The sequence below is a fragment of the Cutaneotrichosporon cavernicola genome, assembly GCF_030864355.1.
Source record: "Cutaneotrichosporon cavernicola HIS019 DNA, chromosome: 2".
Classification (NCBI taxonomy): domain Eukaryota; kingdom Fungi; phylum Basidiomycota; class Tremellomycetes; order Trichosporonales; family Trichosporonaceae; genus Cutaneotrichosporon; species Cutaneotrichosporon cavernicola.
Window position 1 is genome coordinate 2,688,023 of NC_083394.1, and position 21,521 is coordinate 2,709,543.

Here is a 21,521-nt window from a genome sequence, read left to right on the forward strand (position 1 = left end):
ATGCCTCCGCCAACTGCCGATTCTTCGCCCTCGCCAACCGCGGAGAATACTACGCACAAGACCTCGTCGCCATCCCTTCATGCTTTGGCAAACGGCCACCACCACTCATCCGACATTGTCATGAGCGACAACACATCTCCTCACGCCAACGGCAACGAGGGTGAGACCCGCTCCGATGACGACCAGGACAACAAGGGCAGCGGAAACAAAGATGCGATCAACTCTGCAGACAGTCGCCCATCCAAAGAGCCACGCAAGATCAAGCTCGTCTTTAGGACCCCAGTTCTGAAGCTCGCCGCTGATGCTTCTGCGTCAGTCGTTGCCGAGTCTGTGTCGGGTATGCAGACTCGCGAAGCCATCGCGACTCCGACAGACGCGGCATCGGCTGAGGAGGTAGATCCTGGCGCACTCGCAGTAACCGCAGGCCCTGATGAACCCTGGGCCGAGACTGCCGCCGATGCTCTGGCCCCCAGCGCCGATCACACTCCACCGAGGCCACCCAACACCAGGTCCCAAACTCCTCCTGGCACCACCAATGTTGAGACCAACGACATCGCTGGCGCTGTCGTTGCGTCCAATCCCAATTCCACCACCGAGTCCGTCGGCGACGCCGCTATTGAGCAAGCAACCTCTTCTACCGCCGACGTTCAACAACCCATCACTACAACCCAGAGCGCTTCTCCTACCACCCAAACACCAGCTGCCCTCTCTGCTGAGCCCACCCCCATTCCCACCACCGACACCGCCGACGCTGCTTCTGTTGAGCCCACCCCTACCCCCACTGTCGAAGTCCCTGCCGCCGCCGTCACGGTCCCCTCCACTTCCTCCGCCGACAACACGCCCACCGGTGTCGTAAACGACGTCACCGCCGTCGACACGGCCGTCGCGACAGAAGCCTCCATACTCGTTCCTGACGACAAGCCCAAACGTCCACCGAGAAAGAAGCGCAGGCGTGCCCTCCGTCGCGGAGAGGTAGACCCGGACGACCTTGAGGCCGTCGCTGCGCAAAAAGCCCGCCATGAACAGATCGACCTCGCGCTTGCGTCGCTCAAGGAGCAAGAACAACAAGTCCTCAACGACACACACCCAAAGCTCCTCACACTCTGGAGCGATCTGGAAGAGCGTTTCAATCGGATCATCGGGTACCGCGACGCACAGTACGAGGCGCAACAAGCAGAGCTCAAGAAGACTTTTGACCTTGAGCAGCAACAGAACCAGTTCCAGTTTTACGTGAGTCACGCCGTGATCCGTGCAAGCTGACAGCTTCAGGCGGACCGCGAGGACATCTCGCTCCAGATGACCTTTGAGATTGCTAGGAAAAAGGCACGCCTCGCGGCAGAGAAGGTCTACCACGACATGAACGACGGGCGTCCAAGCAACAAGCGCATGTTCACCAACATGCCCATGTTGGGCGAGGGTCGCGGTTGTGGAGGATGGTACCGCCATCCCACTTCCCTTTTGTCCGACCAGTCAGAGGACACTGCGTATGTCGTCAAGGACGCCATCGTCCGCAAGCGTCGCCGTATCGACTTGGGTCCTGAGGGCGCGACGGCCACCGAGGCCATCGACGACCTCATTGAGCTCGGCTTGCGTGAGCCCGAGCCCGAGCCCGAGCCGTCTCCCGAGCCAGAGTCTGAGGACGATGACGAGATTATGGTGGACGAGCCGGCCCTGATGCTCGAGTTCTCGCCGCCTTCACCAGAACCCGCTCCAATTCCGTCTCGTCTGCCGCCTCCTCCACACGCCCGGGTGACTCCGTCTCCTGCGATTCCTTCCCCGGTCGATCTGCGCCGTAGCCCGCCTCTACGGATAGCTCATTCTCAGTCGCCTTCGGCGCCGTTCAACCTTCCTCCCCCACCCATGATGGCAGGGCGGCCCTTAGGCCCACCCCAAGCTGCTGGACCTCCGTCACGCTTTGCGCAGCCTCCTCCCGGAGATCGGCGATGGGATGAGTTTGAGCGCCGAACATCACGTACAGAGGAACAGCCTTTGCCCCTTCGCGACGACCCTCTGTTACACCGCGACCTCCGCGAGGCCCGCGATCTTCGCGATCCTCGTGACGCTCGCGACCCCCGCGAACCCCGCGAACTCCGTGACCCTCGTGACCCCCGGACTCGTGACCCGCGTGACCCCCGCGACCTCCGCGGTCCATCTGAGCAGCCGCTTGTGCGCCACCACGAAGAGCCGCTTGATCAACGAGGGCCGTACCGTGACAACCGTACGTGGTTCCACCGCCCAACTCCGAGCTTCAACGCACCTCCTCCGCCTGCACCTCCGCCGCCTTCACAAGGTGCCCCGCCGGGATACTACCGCAACGGTTGGCACGAGAACGCGTACCAGCGTCCGCCGGCTGCGCCCATGCCGCCCATGCGGCCTCCTCAGACTGCGACTGCCACAGGTCCACCCCCTCCACCTCAGCCTCCCACGGCGACGATTAGTGGAGACGGCCACTGGGCAAGGAACGAATGGAACCGGCGCGAGCAGTATTACAGCCGTCCACCACGCACGGCGGTTTGGGGCGAGCACCCAGGACCGAGCGCGCCTGCTGGGTATGCGACTGGGCGACCTTGAGACGCACGGACTGTAGGAGAGCTGCACAGCTCCGGTCCAGCGACCCGCGTCGCCATTTCATGATTCGAACACAGGGTTGTAGGAGCTCAGACTTATTATAGTTGCGTTGCTGCATCATGTGTCATGGTATTGGAGAGGGTTGGTTGGCTGAGAGAAGCATTTGATACAGTACTTGGCGATGGATGAAAACTGACGCATTTAAGCTTTGGCATGCGGTGCCTGGATGGTGCGATATGCCGATATGCCGAGTTGGTCATATGTCATGTTGAATGACCCTTTGAAGGGTAGGGTAAAAGGGGCCCAAGCCTCAGGGAGGGGTCAAATCAAGTTGGAACACGGCGATTGATGAGCGCCATTTCATTAGAATCATTACAAAGCGAAGCGAAACAACAAGCCGTCACATCTCTTCTTGTAACGAGCCAGTCCATACTGTCCAGCCACTGCTCTTGCAACTAGAATTCCCAACAACCACGTCGTGTATCCACATCGTCCCACTCAATCACTCAATCTCCCTACATAAAGACCTATCCCATCCGAAACAACTCATCATTTCGTCTTCATCAATCAGACACACTGCCCATCACCAGGGCGACCACACCCATCTCCTTCCCCGTTCATTGGATCTCCCAACACCAGGCACAATGATAAGCGACTCGCCTGTCGTCATGGGCGGAGCCGTGCGTCGGCCCAGTGCCAACGTCAAGACTCAGAACAGCAAGGTGGATACCAAGGCCAAGGCCAACGGCAACGTCAACGACAACGTCAACGGCAAGGAGAGCACGTATAAAGGCAGTGAGTTCCAAATGAGTTGAATCAGTAGGAGACGCTGACACACTCGACTTGTTCCCTCATTGATTCGCTCCCGTGTCCCTGCTTCATGTCCATCTCACGCAACCTTGTCCATATTCGGCAAGCATCCGCGCGCATCGTTCACCTTGACTCACACCCACTTTGACATGGCCATCCCATCCGCCCACCGTTTTCCTACGGCATTCTCCCCTCTTGTTGTTCCAACCTTCCCCCCACTTCTTCCTTCCCTCACAACACAGAGGAGCACAACTGGGCGCTCCAGGCCTCCTCTCGAATCAACCAGGACGGCGTCTGGCAACACGTCTTAACCATCGGCATCATCTACCTCACTTACTGGATCAACCAGCAGCCCGCCACAGGACGGTTCTACGACGCCCTCACAGCTAAATATGGCGCCTTCAACATCAACATGTGGGGCACATGGATCGTCTCCTCGGCAGTCTACTGGACCCTCGGACTTATCTTCATGGCCTTTGACATGAACGACACCCTACACTCGTACGTCAAGCGGTTCAAGATCCAGCCCGACCGCCGCGTCACCTGGGCCGAGTACCGCCAGGTCCTTGTCTGCGTGGTCAAGAACCAGATCTTCGTCAACTTGCCTTTGATTTACGGCGTCTCGCGCTGGGCCATCCTCGATACCTCCTCCAACTTGCCCGGATGGTGGAAGACGTTTGGCGTGTACTTTGGGTGCATGTTCTGCGAGGAGGCCGGCTTCTATTTCGTCCATCGCCTCGTACACCACCCCAAACTCTATGCCAAGATCCACAAGATGCACCACCAGTTCACCGCGCCAGTCGCTTTCGCAAGCACGTACTGCACCCTGGCAGAGCAGGTCTTTGTGAGTTCCGCCAGGAGGGAACAAGGAGCTAATATCAGAGCAACATCGGGCCGATCCTGATCGGTATTGTGATTATGCGGCCACACTGGTCGCTCATGATCCTCTTCTTCTGCTCGCTTGAGATCGGGACGCTGTGCACCCAGTGAGTGGCGAGAGTGATCGTCCCTCAGCTCAGACGTGTAACAACAGCTGACTCCAGCTCGGACTACAACATCCCTGGACTGTACGATGCGCTCATCCACGACTGGCACCACTGTGAGTCTCCCTTCCTTGGGAAATGCTGACGCCAGACGCGTTTACGGAGAACTTTGGCCCCACAGGCCTCCTCGACGACATCCTCGGCACCAACAAGCAGTACAAGGTCTGGCTTGCAGAGCTGCGCCGCCGCGACGGCGAGGGATGGAAGCACGCTGCGCGCACGGCTCTGGCCGATGCCACGCAGTAGTGCGAGCAGCGAGCGCAAGACCGAGAGCGAGCCTGCCAACGAGCGGGCCTGTGCAGTATCAGAAGTATATCCTATGCAGTGCTGTTGATCTTGGACGGTCACCCACTCTTACTTTTGCCCACATCTTGCTTCACCTAACAACCATCAGTTGGTCCTCGCCTCTGATATCGCTGTTCAAAGGGGAATCCCGCGATACCCGGAGAGACGTCCCCGACTCGCCGCGATCGTAATTGACAGGCGTCCTAAGGCAAGCATAGGATCGAGGTGACTGTGTAATAGAGGCAGGATGTGGGTGGAGTGAAGTTGTTTCTCGCATCTTCAACTGTGCTCTGCCTTCCGCCCCATAACCCCACAACACCACAAAGTTATCCTCTCTAACTTTACTTCTTGCTCTCTCTCTCTCACACACACCCCAATATCATATCGGCATCCCTACCCTTCCCTCCCCTCTGCAATATCCTTGATAGCACCTTTCTCACTAACCTTCCCTCCTTCCCTTCGCCGATCTACCACTTCCCTCCCCTGCTCCCCTCAGCGTTGCAGACAGTGACGCCCTTGTCAACGACGTCGACAACGGCGCGCGCAACGGCGACACTCGTACCAACGACGTTTCTGACAATGACGCCCGCAACAATGACCGCCCTGTTTCTTGCCGGCAGCCCTCGCGTCCTCGAACTAGCTCTTCCTCTGCAACTCAACCTCCCGGGAGCTGATTGGCGAGCCGTTCAGGAGCGGATGGCAAACTGGGTCAACTTCTGAGAACCAGCTTCACCACAAGGATCGTGAAGCTGAGAGAAGAGACTTCCATATGGTGGACTGACTTGTCCAACGTTTTGCACCTCCCTGGAAGGGGGAGAACGAACAGCTCCGCAACGCCAAGCACGACCTCAACGAAGAAAACCAAACCACTATCACCTCCATTGGAAGAGGTAACCGGCTTGAGTGTGACCTTTTTTCATTTGCGGCGCGAGAAGGGGCAACTCCGTGAAGGGAACGGGCGACTCCGCCGAATGCTGCGAGAACTGATATAGATATACGGATCAGCGACTGGGCTCGAGTCACACGATCCGAATATCGAAAACCCCAATATGAACATGAATCGCGCGGATCAGATTTCCGACATGCCTGTCGATCCATATCAGCATGGCAGCCAAGGCGCACAAGGTAATGGCCACGCTTGGCGATGCACTGGGTCTATCAACGAGGAACCATTGGCCTGTGATAGTCGCATGGCCACAACACCACCTGCAGCTAACCATCGGGTCAACGCATCGGTCTGTGACGCTGTCGGAGATCCGCAATGTTGTAGTACCCGAGCCCCTACGACCCGACCCCTTGAATTGCGCACACGTTCAACCGTATTCGATGCATCGTACATTCACTCTACAACACGCAAGAGGTTTGGAAAGGCTCGACACGCAACGTAAGCTACCCATAACTGATGCAATAAATGAGACAGAGGAGAACCAGGGCTAACTCAGGGCAAACTCCAGGGAAATTGATAGCCCTTAATGGGACTCCCAGAGTAATCAAAAGTACATATCTGGATAGTAATGCTTACAACGCATTGTTTTCAGAGCCTTATTGGAAGTGTACTAAGCCTTGAAGTGCCCCCGACAGCCGAAAGAAGCACACAAAGAGTCCACGATTCCTGACTGACTCACCGACCCTGTTCACCGCCCATGCCGCCCATCTGTGCTTTGCGAGTGTTCGGCATACGCAATCTACGGAACCCTGCTTGAATGGCAAGCTGCCTTTGTAAAGTTGGGAGATCGTCAGTGGCAGCCTAGAGTAGTAGCGTGTGGGCAACTGTCCGCGTATGGTGTTTCAGTTGATTGGGAACGGAGGATTGAGGAGGATCCGATTGTGGCAGTGGTTCCGGGATGGGTGTGAGGGTGCCACAAACAACTTCGTCGCAGTTTGGGTAGTTTATCCTCCAAACATCAATCCTCGTCTCTTCTCTCTTCGTCTTACATATTCACTAATATATCTCCCCTCCATATACCATCCAACTTAACCTTCTCTCTCCATTCTCTCCCACCTTCCAGAAGCCGTTCGTCAACCCGCCGAACTTGGACGGGGGAGGACGAAGGCAGCCGCCAGAGTCGGTCCCGTTCTCCAACCACCAGTCATGTCAACCAAGACGACTATTCTGGCAGTGGCCACAACGACCCCAGCGCCCACCTGTATGGCCAACCCAACGTTCCACCGTCGCCAGTGATCTCACACGCACCTGCAGAACAGCCCGGGCACACAATTCTCGACTTCATCCGTCATCTGATGGCGTTACCTCTGCCGATCCCGAATAAGTTTCCCCAGAGGCTAGGACATGTTTCCGACATGCGGTCTGCTTTTCGACCGACTGGGTATGGTGGTTTCGTTCAGTCTGTTCAACACCCCTGTTATACAGCCACCTTCCTCGACGACACAGCCGGGCCGACCCCGTGCAATCTCTAGTACTCCCAATACCCGACCAAGTCTTGACGACAACGCTCCTTCCACCAGCTATCAACTTGACTCGTTATGCAATGACCCAAACACCAACGGCTCCTTGAGAACCCGGAACCGACGGCCCTTTGAGCAACACACATCACCATAGATCGACCCAATCCTCCAACCGCTATCTCCGTGGGCCACTCCAAATGCAGTCCTTGTAGCACGCCAGGCTCGATTGAGAACCCCATTTTCCCCTGGGCGATGACGTGCGGCCTGGGAACATGGGTGGCCCATGTTCCCGGGTCCACATCAATGTGGAGGAATCAAAACTGAAGAAGAGCTGAAGGACCAAATCATTTCAAAGATCTGCAAGCCCCCCATACGGCACACGTGCCCATACATAAGACAATCTGCAGGGCGTGGCGCGCTACCTAACGGTTTCTCTAGAGCAGCTGGGAACCCAAGATCGTGAACTCAACTCACGCCTCTCCCGGAATTTCCACCATCTCGGGACTGAGTGGTGAGCCGCACAAGCTTCGATAAAAAGGGAGTTCGATTCATTTCGATTGCTATGAAAAATTGGTTCAGTGGCCCATTTTTGTAATAGTGACAAAGTGAGCAGCCACCTGCCACAACGAGTGCCACTTTCGGGGAACCTGTGGACTGCCGCAGCTATTCGTCTTCAACATTCCTTCCTCTAACGCTACTAATTCCCGTCTTGCTCTACGGCTGTCCCAAACGACTATATTCCACCGGAAACGGAGCCTCCCCAACGCAAACATCCCAGCCCCTTGAGACCCTGCAAATTCATGCGGTTGTGCTGAGGAGATGCCGCTCAAAACTCCTGATGACACTATGACACTAGCTCCGAGGTATCGGAACGCATTGTATACTTGGTCCCTCCTCCCGATTTCGCCCCGGCATTGACTAGCCCGACACAACTGCACCTCCTCCCAGGTCGTCTTCAAAGTCATACCAGCAGACAGTGCCTCTCAAGTAGTCCTGAAATCGACAGTCACAGAATCATTCCTCTCAGCCCTCTGCCCAACCCCTCCACAGAGAGCCGGGCTAGCAGTAAGCTCGCAGCTGTGATGTTGCTCAAGCTCCAAACATGTTGTGGCACACCAACTCAACACTGATAAGCCTTCTTCGCTCGCTTTACAGTAAGAACATGGTGGGCCGATTTGAAAGCTGTAGGTCTCAGCCTACGAGGGCAGTATTGTTAATAAGTTGGTGTATGAATTCTGGACAGAGCTTGACAAGACCAAGCAGGAGCTGGCTAACGCGGTACGCCGCTTCCAACACGAAACGGCTTTCCGTGAACAGGTCCAGGAAGAGCTTGGTCAAAGCCGCTATCGCAACTTGAACCTGAATTCAAGATGAGAACCTTTCAACAAGAGATGTTTAAGGCGATAGTTGATGTGCCGATTACAGATACCTGCGATTGGAACTGGGTCACGACGAGGTTACTCAAGCCTCTAGTCCCCAGACGTCACATCCATTCCGAACGGGACGATAATCCCGCCATATCCCCCTCAGGTATTGTGTTCCTCGAGCACCATACGGACAGAGTAGTGGCAATGGTGTATCAATGTTCGGGGTCCCCCGTAAGCTGCGAGTTCTTGACTGCGACGGACCCAAACGACAACCCCATTCTGAATACGTTGCAACATCATCGTGGATATGAGTGTCATCCTTCCCTGCCGAGATCGGACAGCTCAACTTTCCCCACAGCACCCTCAATCAACGCACCTGACTCAATGGAGACAGCACCAGAAAATCAGAAGACGAGGTAGGAGAAGTGGGACAACCAAGGGACAACCTTCGACATATACAAAAGCGTCAACAGTGGAAGAACCAGAAGGAGGCCGAGGGACGTTGCTGAGGGCGGAAGGCTACTTCTTGACTTCATTGGAAGGTGAGCAGACTTAATTCGGTGTGGTTCAATTCGATGGGACGTAATGGCGGAGATGACGTAGTAGAGTGGCGGGAGTGACGATTTAAGCACCATATAATCTTACGTTATCGCATTAACATGGTCCATTACTCCTCAACAGAGAGAACAGAGATCACCCATGCCACCTCAACACGCCACTGCGCCCATATCCCACTCCTCATGCTCATAGTTCTTCTCTATCGAGTATATACCGCCACTGCAGCACCCTACTTCCACAAACACCATACCCCAACCCTCGTCACTGCCACCACCCCCGTCGCTGGCGCTCTGCCTTGGCTTCGACCTTGCAGTTGGAAGCCTCCCCGCACCCCCATCTGGGCTTTTACTATCTAGGCCTTGACTATCTAGGCCTTGACTACTGTATGAAACCTCCCTTCTGGTTCCCCGTGTTCTGGGCACCCGCTTCTGGCGGCTTCTAGGCACCCTTCCCCAACAAACCAAGTAAACACCACGTTATCGTTATACCCACACCACACGCTAACATTGGCAACTCAAGCGCTCCTCGGGAGCTCAGGATCAACCCCTCATCACGATCAACGCGCTACTTAAGGCAAGTGAGCCGACACCTAGAGTCCACCCATGTTTCCCCTCAACGGGCTTCGCCAACTTGAGCCGTGTGTAGAGTGTGGACCTGAGCCATAGCCACTGTCGTGTATAAAATAGGAGATGCCGTAGTGATACTGTACCCGTGCTCGCAGTGAATCTATTGTAATACTCGAAGCCCTCTCCTAGTTTTATGGCAGACGCCACTTTAACGAAGCACGACATACATTTAGCAGGATGTTCTCCGCCACTAACTGCATAGCTGGGGCCTAGCTGGGACGATTCATACTAATTGTGACTAAGAGCTCACGTGAGTCGCGCGAGGGCTGGACCACGCACATGCCAGTGCCACATCCCCCTGGCTCCCTGCTCCTACCAGTTGTGCACGTCAACCTTCCTTGTGCAACCCAAAATAACGCACTCGTTCTTCCATCTAGGTCATATCCTCACTTCTTTTCCCTCCATCATCTACCTTCTCCGTACTTGTACCCCATTATCATCAACCGCAACCATCCATTCTTCCTAATCTCCCCCTCTGCTCCCTCGTCATCCTCTACACTCCGCGTACTGTGTCTCCTTTCCAACCATCCCTTAAATACAGCACCCTTCGCCTACGAGCTCCTGTAATGTCCGGGCCGAGGACGAACTCAAACCATTTTGACAACTCCGGTGGGCGGCGCCGCTTACACATCCCAACCCTACCTCCCACTGGAATCCAGTTCCAACGTTCACCCGAGCGGCAGGATAGCCTTGGAAGTCCAACTGCAACAACATTAGGCAGAATCTCCCTAGAGCCATCTTTGTTTTCTCAGGCTCAGAGAAGCATTTGGAGCACTGGGACTTTCGCGGATCTTAACCACATGAATCGACAAGCTGCCACGCCCTCACATGCATATCCTTCCCTGCCGCTCGCCGATCCTCCTGCAAACGCGATTCCCTCTATTACTGTGAGGCCCGCCACCCCCCAAACTCTACCGATGACACCTCGTGAGCATCCAGCAAGCGGTTTCCTCCAACCTCCCGGCGGGAAACTGAAGCAACACGTACCGGACATGTCCTCGCCAACCCAGAACCCTCAAGGTCCTATTGGCAGTCTTTCAAATCCTACGTACGGTCATACCTCTCCCCCTCAGGCCCCTCCTCTATTCAGTCCTCCTCCAGGGCTTGCGACACATTCACCGAAAACGCACATGGGCAGCAATCGTGACGGCCCTGGCGGACCTAGCCATGTTGTCGCTGGTTCCAACCCTTACTTCCCCAATCATATGTCTTCCTTGAGCAACCAACGCCAGTTTCCCAGAGAAAGCGTGTCGGCTCGCCAGTCTCCCCAAGCGGTTCAATATGGCCAACCCTTCTACCCCAATTACATGCACCTTCGGTACGGAGTCGCCATCCAGGCCAATACTGTCCCCTCCACGCCTGCGGCAACCTGCCTGCCTTCTGGGTACTTTCAAGGCAGCAATGGCATGCAGCCGCAGCAATACCCCTACAGAAACGTGTGCCCAGCCCAGAGACTACCCCAATTCCCACCTCCACGTGAAACGTACGGTGTCCATGCCCCACCATACGCTCCCAATCCCGTGGTCTTCACTACTCACCCTCCATACAACAGTCCAGGATCTTCATATGCCCAACAGCATCATGCCCAAGAGCAATACTTAAGACTACAATATGCACAGCAACAACAACACAGCCCCCCGACCTATCAAGGCTTCGTCCTCCAACAAGCCTATCCTCAGCTCGAGACTCCCTACTGTCAGCCCCAGACTCTCCACTTTCGGTCCCAGACCCTTGGCAGCTCTCCAAGCTACAGGCCCGGCGCCGTCGTTGAGCCAGAACCAAATTCGCGCGGCCCTGTCAATACCGAAACCGTCCACCTCAACGGTCGTATTGTCGAACCAGGTCTGAACTCTCCGATGTCGCGTGGCCATCGGGAGGGAACATACAACGACGATCTTCCCCACTACCCAGGTCACATCGCAGACGTACGCCGAAGCGATGGCCACGATCCAAAAGAAATCAAGCATCATTATCCTCCCGCTGGGAACATCCTCGGCATCACCCATGATCCTATCATTGCAAATGGGCCCCCTCCGGTACCGGGTACCCCATTGGCGACTCAAGGCGATCAAAACCATCCAGATGACTTGAACAGTGGGTCATCCCCGACTGCCAGGTCATATTCTTCCGTATCTGAACCAGACGGCGACCGTCTGAAAATCCTTCCTCCCGACATCCGCCTAGCCTTGGATAACTGGGCGAGCGAACGGACGAAATACTATCGTCTTGAGATGGGTGGAAGCCATGGCGACGTCCAGCATGACCCCAAGTTCACCATCACAAGGGCCCAACATCTGAACAACATTTTCATCGACGAGTATAACAAGCTCAAAGAGGAGAACGAATCGGCTCAGGGCCAACTCGACAACGCACTCAAAGCATTGAAAGTCAAACGAGACCTTTTAAGTGACCTCACTCGAAGTCGGCGGCATATCCAGAAACTGAAAGCGGAGAAGGTCATTCTCGAGAAGCAACGTGACGGTTTCCAAGAGAAGGCCGACCGACTTGGGCTAACAGAAAGGCAGCGCGACGGCATCCCTGCGGAGCTTGCCGCCACCACTAAGGAGCGTGATGATCTCCAGATGCAGCTTGCTGCCATCAAGAAGGAGTGCGACGAGCTTCAGGTGGAAAACGACCTCCTTGCCACAAACGTCGCGAACCAGTTTTCTCCGACTTACAATGGTTTCGAAGTGCTTCTGAATAGCAACGACCATCTCGACTCCGATGGACAACAGGTTGAGGACAATGGGAAGCCAAAGAGTGAGGAAGGCGACCACGGTCACAGAGTGGCAGCCCATGAGGAAGACCAGCCTGCCGACGAACGGTACTCAACATCTAGACCGTGACTGACATTAGCAATCCTGTAGAACAACCCGCTCTCAAGAAGAAGAAGCAGAAGGAGAATGCCAAGAGGATAGAGAAAAATAATGCCAAGAGGAGAGAGGAAAAGAATGCCAAGAAGGTTCCAGTTCCGGCAAACGATCTGGACGGAGCGCCGCCTAACGATGCGAAAACCTCGAACCAACTGTCGATCGCGAAGAGTGGACCATCCGGCATGCCCCATCTTGGAGACAGGGAAAGCACCTCGAGTCCGATTAGCTCCGAGGCACCACAGGATTGTTGGAGGGCATGCAATGAGGAAGAGTATTGCAGTGATGGGGGGAGCTGTGACGAGCGTTGCCGGAGCGAGGGCTATTGGAGTTATGAAGACTAGTGCAGTTTTCTAGAGTAACATGTAAAGCGTGCCATGGATGCCCACTTACATGAATGGCAGAGGCTGGGCTACAACAACCGCCAACTCACCACACCTCAATCCTATCGAGCATGAATGGGCTGAGCTTAAACGGCGTCTGAATCTGCTTCCGGAGCGCCCAGGTGGCCTCGATGGGCTTTGGGAGGCTTACCAGCAGGTGTGGAATGAGATTACACAGTCATCCTTCAACACACTTGTAGACAGTATGTGGGAGAGAAGAAACGCAGTCTACAAGGTCAGAGGAGGTGAACCAGAGGGTAATGAAGTCTAAGCCCTCTCGCTCCCTTATATTATAGCTGACACCCTCATCTGCCTTTTGCTGTGTTTTCAAAGTTTAGGCATCAGACCTTGTAACTCTAGAGAAGCGATTGTATTATAACCCTCGCGTTAGCACATGGGCATGTAGTTGCTGGCGGTAGTCTAATTGAAGCTGTTAAGAATGTGTCAGAGCATCCCGGATGACATTCTAGGACGCTTAACTAAGCAGGTGTGGAGTAACTTGGTTGAGCAGCTTCTCTGACCACGCTGTGGGTTTCATTCGATTTCCTTTCTTGACTGCCACGTTCGCTGGGCCATCTTCTTCTGACCACCCGTTGGCTCTGGGCCTCTCACATCAACACCACTTTTGTACTGTATTTTCCTCAACACTGTCTCCATTCCGTCTCCCTTCTCTTCCCTCTTGCTACACCCTCTCTGAGCGATATAGCTTCATCTCTACGTCCGGATGTGCTCTTGTAGTTTGCATGTCAGCCGCAAGACCCACCCACAAAATGCCGACCGACACACAATCGTCGACTATACGAGCCCAGGAACCTTTCTCTCCAGGTCTCTCGTTTTTCTCAAGCCTCCAAAAGTTACACCGGTTCCTTACTACCCCAAACAACCTTCGTGAGCTCCGTCCCCGGAAGAAAACTATGCTATCCAACGACATCTCTGCAAGCCCCGCCATAACATCTACAGTACCTCCCCCGCTACTCCTTCCTCAACCGCACCTTCCCTCACTGTTAGTGAACCCGGCTCCATCGACTCGCAGGAAACCTTCAGACCAAGCAGGCAGACTGCCAGCCGAACCCCTGGCCCTTGGAACATCAAAGCAAACGCCCCAGCTGACGTCGTATACACCGCCAACCACAGTACCCGGCCCAACCTCGCGCATCTAGAGTTGCCCAGTTCCACCAGCTTCTCTGGTAACGCTTTGCGCAACGGCACATCTGTCAAGGCTTCTGTGCAACGAGGTGGGTCCCAGCCGTGGTTGTCGTACGCCTCTGTCAAGTGAATTCAGATGTCGCATTGACTGCAAGTTCCTTCTGTGGAAGCCAATTTTCCTCATTCATCGCCTCTTCCCTAGAGTCAGCCCTCGCCGGCGGCCTGCAATACGGCTCAGCAAAGCAGAGGCGGGGCCATCATCTATAGGGGCACGGACACTTCCCCTCCCAACGGCTTCGAAGTGTTTCCAGAACCCAACATTCTGGACGGGGATGGCGAGATTATGCCCGATAGGCCACGGCCAGCATGTACCTACCAATAAAGGTCTCAAGTTGGCCCTGCTTCTGTACGTACGACCGAGAGAGAGGAGTAGCAGTTGGGGTTAACATTACAACAAGGCTCCCTCTAAGAAGTCGATACCCGCTTTCTTTCCGTAGTTCCCCTTTGGGGTTCAAGCAGTCACGCCCATTCGATACCACGCCAACCTACCGAAGTCCTCGTCTTCATAGGCATTCCGGTGCCTACATTCTGGGGTCCTGCTTGGCACGACAACCTCTGTGCGACAGTCGAAGTGCAGCAGGGCGACGGCAGTGACGTCGACCAGATCGTCCTCGATGATGCTCTCCACAATGTCAAACTCCTCCAGCGGGAGATCCATTTGACCAGAAAGCAGGTTGAGCTCGTCAGGGAGGCAAGTGTTTCGTGGAAGCGCCATACCATCGCGGCCACTCAAAACGACGCTCAAGCCGAGCAACGATGTCTGCATGGATCTCACCAACAGCTACTCGCGATACATCAACAGGCTCTGGAAAAACTTGACAGGATGGCGAATAAACGCTTTGGCTCCAACGCTGTCTCGCGGAGACTCAATGGGAGTGGGATATCCTCAGGAAAAAACGGCATCGCTCCACCAAAGTCTAACCGAAGCCCAACATGGACGTGGCATGGCTAGTCAAGAGAACATCATCACCTGTCAAGATCCTAGGCACCGTCGTCCATTACCCGGTCTATGAGACCGAAGACCAAACCAATGGCCATGCATCCGAGCAGTGTCACAGTGGAGCCATTGTAGAATTGGACGAACCCGGAGTGTGCCATAGTGAAACTGTAATGCATTTGTGCTAGTGCCAGGAATAGTGCTGTGGTCTGTGCCACGGGACCAAAACGCCGAAGCGCCGGGAGAGTTGGGTGATGACCGTCGAGATTCAACTCTCCTCCACCGGCAAGTACCAACAACCACATACACCTCCACACCTTCGCACACCCGCGCACTCATACAGAGCGGCAACGCTGCTTCAAATACCAAACGCGGACTTCCCGCGACCGCCCCCGGCGTACCCTAGATCCGAGTCCGCGCGAGAGATCAGAGAGTAGTCAAAATGGTGAGTGACCGTTGTTGTGACGCGTGTGTACCTCCAGGGCGCGCCTGTACGTGCGCAACTTGCGCGCGTCGGCCGCGTCTCTCCAATAATCTACGCCGGAAGCTTGAGCAGAGCGTCAACGATGCTGCGGGAGCTCTGCAAGCTGTACTGTGGATGCGCGTGACAGTGTTATTGTTATGACTCGAGTGACCTTCCTCCGCCTCCACCGCCCCTTTATGACGCACAGTCTACCTTCTATCGGTCTCGTTCGTGCTAACCCCAGCCGCCCCCCAAGGCCAAGCACTCGAAGATGGTGACGCTGTTGCACTACCGTCTCAAGGTGACGCTCAACGACGGCCGCCAGCTCGTGGGTCAGATGCTCGCATACGACAAGCACATGAACTTTGTGCTGGCCGAGTGCGAGGAGTTTAGAACGGTCAAGGTAGGTGCGAGCATGTGCGGGTAGCGCAGAGAATGCGTCTGCAGTGCGCTGCTTGGAAAGGGGAGGGAATGGGAAGGCAGCGGCTCCAGCTACATGATTAGCTGGCCAACTTCTCAAAGCTGCCTTGTCTCTTCCCCTTCCTCTCTGCGTCTCCTGCAGGCAGCGCATCGAGCTCCACAGTCAGGACTGAACTGATACCAGGGCAAGAAGACCAAGGACACGCCGGCCGGCGAGCCAACCCCAACGGTGCAGCAGAAGCGCACGCTTGGCCTCGTCATCCTGCGCGGCGAGACGATCGTGAGCGTGTCCGTCGAGGGCCCGCCTCCCGCCACATCGGAGGGACCAGGCATCGCTGCTGGCCCAGGTCGCGGCGTACCTGCCGGCCGTGGGATGCCGCTCGGCGGCGGGGCTGGCGCCCCGGCCATGGCAGCGCGTCCTATGCCTTACGCGCGCCCACCACCGGGCTTCCCTCCGGGGATGGCGCCGCCGCCAGGGATGCCACCTGGGTTCCCCCAGGGAATGCCTCCTGGGTAAGTCGGAGTGAACGGTGTCGAGCGATGGAGTAGACAAAGGGGCTGCGACGGAGCGCAGGCACACGAGAGTTCAACCTAGAGGAGGCAGCTCAAGAGAGCAGTCGTGCAGAAGAAGAGGGAATGGAGAGCAGGTTTGATCCCCGTGCTAGCAGCTGACATCAGAATGCCGCCTGGATTCCGTCCGCCCGGGGGACCTCCCGGCTTCCCTCCTGGGTAAGTCCCGCGTTCAGCTCTTTGAAGTTAGTTGACAACAGATTTCCGCCCCGTCCCCCCGCATAGATGATTCGTAGCGTTTAGTACTTGCCGTGTTCTTGCATCGCTGGCTGTGTATCGAGCAGGTGTGGAGGGACGGCCGTAGTCAGGTTGCGCATCGTACGAGTTCCGCGAGCTGCAGAAAATGCAGAAGATCCAGTGGATCCCAATCTACTGTGCTGTTCCCGACTCGACTGGGTATCTGGCCTCTGGAGCTGGAACCCTCATTGCATTGCTTTCATTCCCATTTCCTCTCTGTTCTTGTCGGAAGCGTCGGTCGCTCGCACTCTCCCCGCCTTTCCGGTGTGTTCGCCTTGGCGTTCTTGACTGTACGATTCCACTGGCGGCATCCATTCAGCGCCGGGGTGTCTCCATCTCGAGATCGAAGGAACGTGTTAGACTGTCTCGCGCCTTGCGCCTTATATCCTAGCACGATATTACCTAAGGCGCATGTAAACAACAAGACGGTCGTCCTTCACTTTTCTCTTCTCACTTTCCTACCTTGCACCTCTCTCTCCCTCTCCATCGCGTTCCCTCCTCACTTGTGTTTTGTCTGTGTCTCTCTCCAACGTACAGTACTTTTGGCCCCACTCACCATTTAGCCAAATGGGAGGCAACGCCTTCGCCATCCCTGGCGCACGCCTCTCCATCGCCGAGTACGAGGCCCTCCGCGTCCACCTCCTCTCGCGCCTCGACGCCTTCGATCCCATTGACGCGGCACCATACCTCGGCTCCAAGGCGAGCCATGGCGACATCGACGTCTTGGTCGGATGGGACAAGGCGGCGTGGGAGAGCGGCAAGGGCCACGGCATGGGCAGGGTGAACAAGCCCAGCACGAACGAGACCTCGCTTCGCTCAGCCCTCGCTGCCGCGGGGGTTGAGGACGTCTCCCTCGCCACCCAGCGGGAAATGATCGCGGTCTGGTCCGACACGGTTGCCGCTCAGATTGGTGGCACGCACTGGTCTCGCTCTGGGGGACAGGTGAGCGTCGCGGTTCCCCTCAAGGTTGTTCACGAAGCTGTGGAGCTGTACGCGCCCGGGAAGTCCCTGTCCGCCGCGGACAAGCTCTTCCGTGCGCCGAAGGATATGCAGTTCGAGGAGTTTGCACCCAGCTCCAGCTCCAACGGGGCCCAGACTACCGTTACCGCGGTCGCCTCTAAATCAGGCCGCAATCGCCTCTCGGACAACCACCCCTTCTCCGACCTCCAACCCAACACCTTCGTCCAGGTTGACCTCATCTTCCTCCCTCCCGCCGGCGTATCCTTCCAACGCTTCGCACACGCCTACGGCGTGACCATCCTCCTCCTCTCCCAACTTATCCGGCGTGCGAGTTCTTGCCGCGATTTCGTGCTCCAAGGCCACCGGGCAGTTTTACATTGGGTACCGTACCCCGGATGTCCCAAGGCCGAAGTACACTTAACGCACGAGCCGAGCGCATTGTGCGAGTACTTGGGCCTGAGCTATGAGAAGTGGGGGAACCTCACGCCGGGTACGACTGAGGACTTGTTCGCGTGGTTCGCGGACTGTGAGGAGGACTGTCGCGCTGCCAAGGGACTGAGTGAGATGGCCAAGTATGGGCTTGTTGGCGGGACATACAGACGGCAAGGAGGGAGTAGTCGTCTGTCTGCCCTCGATGAGTTTGGAGACTGGTTGCGCCGGCAGGGGTGGGTGCCTGAGAAGAAGGAGGCGAAGGTTGAGAAGAGCCAGAAGGAGATCGAGGCTGAGCCGGCCAAGGACGAGAAGAAGCAGGACCCGCTGTCAAGAGTTCATCCGGACTCGCCGCGCCCGCTGCCGAGTCATCATGCCGAACTCGTTCGCTACTGGGGCAAGGAGGCCGAATATACTGCGGCTGTCGAGGCGATTCGACCCTTCGCCGAGCAGCACTGGGCCGGTGTTGAAAAACGCAAGGCTAGGACGGAACGAAAGGCTGCCGAGGCTGACGCGAACGGCACGCTCGAAACCAGCGATAAGGTCGGCACCAAGGAGCTCGTCCCCGGCTGCGCCAATATCTGCATTGCATCGTAGTGCCTTGCGCTGCCCCGACCTCACACCCATGAATGTCCCAACGCATGACCTCAGGTATCAAAGTCTACGAGGCTGAGCACCTGCGCTGGTCACCACCTATCACCTGTATCCTGTTCCGATCTGTCGCAATACCATCTAGAGACACCTGTACTGCACTGTAGCTGTTGTCGCGCGTGAATACATTGTGGCCGTCTATGCAACTCTCGTACAATACTCAGTTCCACCCATCCTAGCAAACGTCTACTTTCCCGTTCCCCAGTCAAACCCGACCCCACCAGCGCTCACGCGTCGCGGAGTATCGGCGACTCCGAACTGCAGAGACCGACGCGGTGACGCAGAGACGTTCGAGTCAGCCGTAGGCGGTGGCGGCTGCGTGGGTGGTAGCATGCTATTGGGCGGCGAGACGAGGGCGCCCGAGCTGGCCTCGGAGGGTTGAGAGGGTGGCTGACGCTGGGCGGCAGGCGGGAGGGAAGGTAGGACAGAGAAAGGTTGGCTTGGGCAAGGTTGGGAGAGCTGGAGCGGTTGTGTGGGCAGAGGAATCTGGGAGAGTGGTGTCGAGCTCACAGGCCGGCGTACCGGACTCGGCGAGCGTAGGAACGCGTCAAAGTCGACCTCGCCAACGCCAACGCCAACATCGAGGCCCAGATCAGAGACGTCAGCTGGGGGAAGGAAGTCGTCGATTGACGGTCTTGAGGCGTGCCCGCTCCGTTGCGACTGGCTAGAGGTAGAGAATGATGGTGGGAAGGGGAGTGTACTGTCGGTGTCGTCTAGGACCCAGCCGCCGTTCGTGCGCCGCCGCTTCGCAACGGGGATGTATACTGGTCGCTCGGCTGAGATATGGTCGCGGAGATGGGAGGAGAGGGCGGCCAGAGTTGGGTGGGAGGCGGTACAGTAGTCCCACCGGCAGAAGAAGGCGGGGGAAGGCGTTGGTGCGTCGGGTGCGAGCATCCCGGGCCTTGATTGGGAAGGCGATGGGAAAGAGCTACGCGGTTTTTACGGGTATTCTGTTCGCCTTGGTGGCCCGTAGATGATAATGAGCAGGAGATGGTAAAGGGGGTGGTGAGGGCGCGGCGAAGGAAGGTGGGAGGACAGCTCCGCCGAGGACACCTGGCCGTGGAGCTGCAAGACGAGGTGCGCGAGGGTGGTGGTGGATACAGTGATGCAATAGGCGAGGAGGATGAACGAAGAGATGCGAGATGAGGTGTGTGATGGAGAGATGGAGAGATGGAGAGATGACTGGCGAGACGGCGAGTAATGTGAGAAAGTCGCGCGTCTGGTGGTCAGGTACCTGGATTTGGTGGAGGTCTCACCGACCAGTTCGTGCTTCGGCCCGCCTCCGGCCTATATCCACACACGATTTGTCAACCGTTGCCCTCAACAACACTGTCATGACCGAACCACTCCGCTCCTCGACGACCAAGAGCGGATACGTCCTCCCTGCAATATGGAGCTTTCCGCCGTTCTTCACGTGAGTGCGCGTGGCATGCGGAGCGGTTGAGTCATCTCGCGCCTTGCATCCTACGGCTTAGCTTGCTGCCTTCCTCCGCCTTTCTCCGCCTTCCCTCCTCCTACAGTCACCCGGTGGCGCCGTCTGGGGATCCAGCGAATTGCTCGCGCCTCAGCTCCAGCGCGGAACCACTGCCGCGTAGTCGCCTCCCGGCTTCTCCTTCCCCCCTTCACTCGATTCGCTTCTCACTTGACTCGCCCTGCGTTTGCTGCTCTGCGCACGTCCCAGCACGCCCTGCTCACCCCGCTCACCTCGCTCACGCCAGTCTCCAACCCAACCCCTCGACACAAGCGCATCAGATCGCGCTGTGGTCCGAGCTCATACTTGGCTGGGCAAAGCACGACCGCGTGTTTAGCGTCAATGTTGATTCCCCCGAGCCAGGAGAGGTGTTCTCTAATGCCAAGATTCAGCGTGAGTGCCTGCTGAGCTCTGCCATGTGTTAACCCCAGGCCGCCTTCTCCCGCCTGCATTGCGGCAGGTCCTAGCGCACATGGCTGAACAAGGTGAGTGTGAGTTGAATGCAACGCGCTTCGTGTCCCGCCACATCTTGGCCTGCGCCGTTTCACAGAGCCGTGCTGGCGCTCCAGTGGCATACAAGCCTACAAACCTGCACTCTCTGGCGGAACCTCCTCCACCCATACGTCCCACTTTTCTCCACGCCCCCACACAATACTCGCTTTGCGCTCGGACTCACATCAGGAACCGTCGTAGCCGAGACCAAGGGCGGGTCCACGTACCTGCTTTACTGGCGCAAGCCTGAAGAATGGGGTCAGGTTATCCACGACTGGGTAGGTTTCTCCGGCGATCCCAGGTCCGGTTCGACCGGCACCGACCGTAATTCAACCATCCAATGCATGCTCACACACAGGTAACGGACAGTGGCCAGACAGGGTCCATCATGACCTTCTATGAGATCACGGACGGCGACCTCTCTTACTCGACAGGTAGCTGCGTACGTGGTCCCGCTGACGTTCAGAGTTTATCGGATTGCCGGCATCACTGCTGCGACGTAGCCTCGAGACACTGGTCAAGAAGGGCAAGGCGCAGTTGATTCGCAGTGGCGACGGGGAGGGTGATGGCGTGAGGTTCCTTTAGCACTGCAGAACCCGGGGTATTGTAATGGTTCGGATTGACGGACCTGAGTCCGAGACGGCCGCACAATGTCTTGGAACGTCGGAACGCCAGCGCATAGGGGCCGTGGCTTGCGTGCATGCGTGGTTGATGATGCGCGTGGAGATGATGCACGTGATCTGCGGTAACGTATTTGTTTAGGATTTGG

The 21,521-nt window shown here is 56.6% G+C and overlaps 7 protein-coding genes across 7 annotated transcripts; 6 read left to right on the forward strand and 1 right to left on the reverse strand.

Moving 5' to 3' along the window:
• CcaverHIS019_0210440 (uncharacterized protein) lies at window positions 1–2,571 on the forward strand (the record flags this gene model as incomplete). Its single annotated transcript, XM_060598124.1, has 2 exons — window positions 1–1,230; window positions 1,270–2,571. 2 exons carry the CDS (start codon window positions 1–3, stop codon window positions 2,569–2,571), a joined length of 2,532 nt encoding a protein of 843 aa, XP_060454948.1.
• Window positions 2,572–3,212: 641 nt separating this feature from the next.
• CcaverHIS019_0210450 (uncharacterized protein) lies at window positions 3,213–4,667 on the forward strand (the record flags this gene model as incomplete). Its single annotated transcript, XM_060598125.1, has 5 exons — window positions 3,213–3,363; window positions 3,621–4,222; window positions 4,261–4,364; window positions 4,422–4,477; window positions 4,513–4,667. 5 exons carry the CDS (start codon window positions 3,213–3,215, stop codon window positions 4,665–4,667), a joined length of 1,068 nt encoding a protein of 355 aa, XP_060454949.1.
• A 7,227-nt stretch (window positions 4,668–11,894) lies between these two features.
• Window positions 11,895–12,509, forward strand: CcaverHIS019_0210460 (uncharacterized protein; the record flags this gene model as incomplete). Its single annotated transcript, XM_060598126.1, has 1 exon — window positions 11,895–12,509. One exon carries the CDS (start codon window positions 11,895–11,897, stop codon window positions 12,507–12,509), a length of 615 nt encoding a protein of 204 aa, XP_060454950.1.
• Window positions 12,510–15,501: 2,992 nt separating this feature from the next.
• On the forward strand, window positions 15,502–16,737 carry smb1 (uncharacterized protein; the record flags this gene model as incomplete). Its single annotated transcript, XM_060598127.1, has 5 exons — window positions 15,502–15,504; window positions 15,767–15,925; window positions 16,127–16,455; window positions 16,621–16,671; window positions 16,713–16,737. 5 exons carry the CDS (start codon window positions 15,502–15,504, stop codon window positions 16,735–16,737), a joined length of 567 nt encoding a protein of 188 aa, XP_060454951.1.
• A 579-nt stretch (window positions 16,738–17,316) lies between these two features.
• CcaverHIS019_0210480 (uncharacterized protein) lies at window positions 17,317–18,735 on the forward strand (the record flags this gene model as incomplete). The annotated part of the gene is made up of 1 exon (XM_060598128.1): window positions 17,317–18,735. The coding sequence occupies one exon, from the start codon at window positions 17,317–17,319 to the stop codon at window positions 18,733–18,735; it is 1,419 nt and encodes a 472-aa protein (XP_060454952.1).
• Window positions 18,736–18,975: 240 nt separating this feature from the next.
• CcaverHIS019_0210490 (uncharacterized protein) lies at window positions 18,976–19,683 on the reverse strand (the record flags this gene model as incomplete). Its single annotated transcript, XM_060598129.1, has 1 exon — window positions 18,976–19,683. The coding sequence occupies one exon, from the start codon at window positions 19,681–19,683 to the stop codon at window positions 18,976–18,978; it is 708 nt and encodes a 235-aa protein (XP_060454953.1).
• Window positions 19,684–20,123: 440 nt separating this feature from the next.
• CcaverHIS019_0210500 (uncharacterized protein) lies at window positions 20,124–21,337 on the forward strand (the record flags this gene model as incomplete). The annotated part of the gene is made up of 6 exons (XM_060598130.1): window positions 20,124–20,203; window positions 20,508–20,653; window positions 20,692–20,745; window positions 20,942–21,030; window positions 21,111–21,186; window positions 21,219–21,337. 6 exons carry the CDS (start codon window positions 20,124–20,126, stop codon window positions 21,335–21,337), a joined length of 564 nt encoding a protein of 187 aa, XP_060454954.1.
• Between the last annotated feature and the right edge of the window lie 184 nt (window positions 21,338–21,521).